Source organism: Mandrillus leucophaeus, unplaced genomic scaffold (genome assembly GCF_000951045.1).
Source record: "Mandrillus leucophaeus isolate KB7577 unplaced genomic scaffold, Mleu.le_1.0 Scaffold11, whole genome shotgun sequence".
In the NCBI taxonomy this organism is placed as follows: domain Eukaryota; kingdom Metazoa; phylum Chordata; class Mammalia; order Primates; family Cercopithecidae; genus Mandrillus; species Mandrillus leucophaeus.
In genome coordinates this window covers 521211-525654 of record NW_012099209.1, presented here as the reverse complement: position 1 = coordinate 525654, position 4444 = coordinate 521211, and the positions used below count along the sequence as shown (strand labels likewise).

At 44.8% G+C, this 4444-nt stretch overlaps 1 protein-coding gene across 1 annotated transcript in view; it reads right to left on the bottom strand.

The window, feature by feature from the left end:
- Positions 1-1235: 1235 nt before the first annotated feature.
- Positions 1236-4444, bottom strand: part of NWD1 (NACHT and WD repeat domain containing 1) — a 154152-nt gene continuing 150943 nt past the window's right edge. Inside the window, 2 exon segments of the mRNA XM_011990998.1 lie at positions 1236-2131; positions 4280-4385. Of these exon segments, the coding sequence (XP_011846388.1) occupies positions 1830-2131; positions 4280-4385 (408 nt within the window). The 3' untranslated portion in view covers positions 1236-1829.

Genomic DNA, 4444 nt, shown 5'->3' with positions numbered 1-4444 from the left:
GGCTAATTTTTGTATTTTTAGTAGAGATAGGGTTTCACCATGCTGTCCAGGCTGGTCTCAAACTCCTGACCTCAGGTGATCTGCCTGCCTTGGCCTTCCAAAGTGCTGGGACCACAGGCGTGAGCCACTGTGCCCGGCCGGTTTTTGCCATTATTTTTAATATTTTTAATGGCAAAAGCCACAATTACTTTTTGCACCAACCTTAGTAATCTTTAACACCTGAAAAGCTGCTGCCCAATATATCCAAGCATACATCCTAAAATTACAGTTTAAAATATTTTTAAATGAAATTTGACGCTAATATTTGCAGAACTGCCAAAACCTGCCTTGGAAACCTGGTTTGGAAGACGAATGAATGAGATAGCAGTAGGGTCTTGTTCAGCTCAAAAGCGTCTGTTTCTAAGGTTGCTTTCATTGAGACTCTGTCGGGAATTCCACGGAGGGGAGAAGGAATGGCCACCCTGAAGATTTAGACTCTCCTAGCATTAAAGTAAAAGCCTGAGAAGACTGAGAAGGGCTTTTAGAAGGCTGTGGGCAAAGAAGAAGGATCCACTTAAGTGGAATGAAAACAGTTTAACTGTTGAACTTGCACAAGGCAGATGGTTCAAAAGCAAATCAGGGAGATAGCAGCAGCTCTTTCTCCTTCCAAGAGCCTCCAGTTTTTAAGATTAAAAACCCACATCTTTATCCCAAAAGTTTGGGAGCCTGGGAATAGAGAAGGACGAACTATAACATGTTGATTGTTTTACTGACAGCTTGAGTTCTGAAGTCAGCTCATTCACCAAAGACGCACATGCCAAATACGCTATAGATACAAATGGAACCAATCGCCAACTTTAAAAGTCAGAATATTTTTGCATAAAAGTCTGGATTTCTGGCTTTGCTTATTACAACTGGAAGCACTGACAGCAGTGGGCTGGTTTGGCCATGGCGATTCTGGGGTAGAGTCAGGCTGCTCATACCCACCCTAGACACAATCTCTGCCTTCCACATGTCCAGTCTCCATCTCTCCCTGCTGCTCACCCAACTGCATGGAAGTATCTAGATTAGTCACTAGCTCCTGTGAGCATTTGAGTGTGGTGCCTGTGGAAGAGGTGGTTGTGCTCTAGAGACTGAAATTGGAGTGAGGTCTAACAGGAATGGGAGAGAAGGCTCGCTCTCACAGCTCTTGCACCTTGAATTGTGACCTGAATCAAATCATAACTACTTCTGCAAGGCTCAGTTTCCTCATTTGTAAAATAGATGCAGAAATCCCTGCCCTCCCTAAAGTGTGGGTTGTGATGAGGATCAGATGACAGCATCTAAAGCTTTATAAACTGTGAAGTTCTGTGGTCCACATCAGTGGTTTGCTATATCTCACATTCATCTATTCCCCCTTCATCTGGTACCAGAACCCGAATTTGCATCTCAGGAGTAATCTCTTCTATTCTCAGTTCCAGTGGTAGACATTGGGTCAGTCCAGCCAATTAGAGTTCTGCCTTCTCCTAGATACAACAGTTGGTTTAGGGCTAGGCATATGGGCCAATTGGGACCAATAGAGTTGAGGCTAGGACTGTTGGGAAAGAGAAGCTCTCTTTTCTATTGAAATTGGAGACAGCAGCATATTGGCTACCATGTTGCTAACCTGGGGGTGGCAAGTCTGAGAATGAAAATGAAAAAGAGAAAAGAAGAATGGAAAGATGAGAAGAGGCAAGGTCTGGGTCACATAATCTGAAGCCATGGGTCCAGATATACACCAGCAAACATATTCTTTTTGCTTTAACCAGATTAAATGGGGCTAACTCATTGGAGCCCCGTACCCCCACTGTTTTTTTTTTGTTGTTTTTTTTTTACACTATCAGGCAGACTTGTGAGCTTTTGTTTGATTTTGTTTCATTTCCCTGGGCACTCTCTGACTCCAAGTCCCGGGGAGCTCCTGCAGCTGCCACTAGTTCCTCCCTCTGCCTGGATTTGACCATCCACACTGCCTTCTTGAAGTTCCTGAGAGGGTCCTGCTGTGAGGCTCTTGCTGAAAGGCACTGGAAACGCTCTCGGATCAGATAACCATGCCTGCTGGGGGCAATGAAGCCACTAGTGGTTGGGATGATTCTGTTTACCACAGCATGGACAAACTGGACTGTCAGCAGGGTGCCTGTAAGGTGAAGAGAAGGACACACATGAGAAAAATGGGGTGTAGAGGCCCTCTACTAACTTTGGCATGACATTTATTATGCCAAAGAGTCCCTCTTCCTTTATCTGCACAATGGGAATGATAACGGAACCTACACCTACCCAGGGCAATTTTTAAGATTGAAAGTCACCATGCAGGTCATGTGTTTAGTGTAGGTTTTTGGCCCAGAGTGAGCTCAGTAAATATTATTGTTGAAGGAGGAGAAGAAAGAGAGGTTGTGAACTGGCCCAGGATGGGCTTTTAAAGCCACAATCCTCAACCTTCAGCTTCTGAGCCATCTGTAACTTTATACCAGTTATATATATATCTTTGCTACAGCATATTATACTACAATGTATTATAGTGTTATAGTTTACTATGTATCAGATTACAGTGTATTCAACTACAATGTTATTAGGCTCCACCTGATATTTATTCAGCCACTTACTTGTTTTGTGACCTTGGGCAAGTCTCCTAACCTCTGATCCTTAGTTTCTTCATTGTCAAACAAGGATAGCAATGATACTTATCTTCTATCAGTGTCATAAGGGTTCAAAGAGGTAATACACAATATGTGCCTTTTCTATAGAAGACAGTGTAAGAGAGTGACAAAGGCGTACTGAAATCAGGCAGATCAGCTTCAAACCTAAGCCTAGTAGTTACTCCCTATGTGACCTGGGCAAGTCTGCCAGCCTCTCAGAGCCTCAGTTTTTGCTCTGTAAATGGGAGTGAGTGTTGAGAGAGTTAAATGACTTAAGGACAGTACACACTATACAATAAATGTTAACTCATTTTTTTTTTTGACAGGGTCTCACTCTGTTGCCCAGGCTGGAGTGCAGTGGTGCTATCATGGCTCACTGCAACCTCAATCTCCAGTGCCTCGACTTCCCATGATCACTTTATCCTCCTGAGTAGCTGGAACTACAAGCATGTATCACCATGCCTGGATAATTTTTATTTTTTATTTTTTATTTTGCAGAGACAGTCTTGCTATGTTGTCCAGACAAGTCTTGAACTCCTGGTCTCAAGCAATTCTCCTACATTGGCCTCCCAAAGTGCTGGGATTGCAGTCTTGAGCCACTGCACCCAGCCAATGTTAACTCTTGCTAAGACCTTAGCATAATACTGAACAGACCAAGAGACATGGTGTTTTCAAAGTGGTTGGTGTTAAAACAGGCTGCTTCTGGCCAGGTGTGGTGGCTCACACCTCTAATCCCAGCACTTTGGGAGGCTGAGGTGGGTGGATCACCTGAGGTCAGGAGTTCAAGAGCAGCCTGGCCAACATGGTGAAACCCCGTCTCTACTCAAAATACAAAAATTAGCTGGGTGTGGTGGTGGGCGCCTGTAATCCCAGCTACTCGGGAGGCTGAGGCAGGAGAATTGCTTGAACCTGGGAGACGGAGACTGCAGTGAGCTGAGATTGCACTGCTGCACTCCAGCCTGGGCGACAAAGCGAGACTCCATCTGAAAAACGCAAAACAAAAATCAAAAACAGGCTGCTTCTAACGTCTATAAGGCCTGGGGGCAAAGAACGAAATAAGACCCACATCCTAGAAGACACAATATATAAACATTGCAATTCTAGGGAATAAACTATTAAATAGAATATGCTGTGTCCTCTTATATTGATGAAGGAACCTTCACAAACACATGGAAGGTTTGGAACAGATTGAGAATTCTTGGGTTCCTCAGGGTTCTATGCTGGAATGTAGTGATGTAACCAGCCTCCTGCTACTAGTGACTTGACCTTCTTCTCTTTTCATTCTTCCCAGCTCCATCTCACAACCAGCTCAGACACCCAAACTCCATCCACACCACCCCATGGCTACTCCTGAGCCCAGAAGTGAACACAGCAGGGGCACAGTCTATCCTCGGAAGGATGGCTGTATGCAGGAAGCCTGTGCAAGCCCTAACACAAACTCAAGACTCTATAGGGAGTTCTCGAACTCCAGAGCATGGGTCTAGAAGAGGGATTGTGGGCCCTTTGCCTTTGCCTGCAGACACCTTCCTAAAAGCTAAGGGATGTAGCTAGAGGTGGCCAGAGCAGGGCCCTCTAATACCCAGGACCCAGATCAGAGCCTTTCTCTCCAGATCGAAGCTCAAGCTTGCCCTAAAAGCAAAATGACTCACCGTCCAGCACACTCCAAACAAGTATAGAGCGATCCTTTAAGCCCACGTACACATACTTGTCATCCTTGGAGAAGCAAGCACATTGGACCCCTCTGCAGTAAGAACTCTGTTGAAAACAGACAAGATGATCTCTCTTTTTCTTGGGATTTTTGTTTGTGCGTGTGT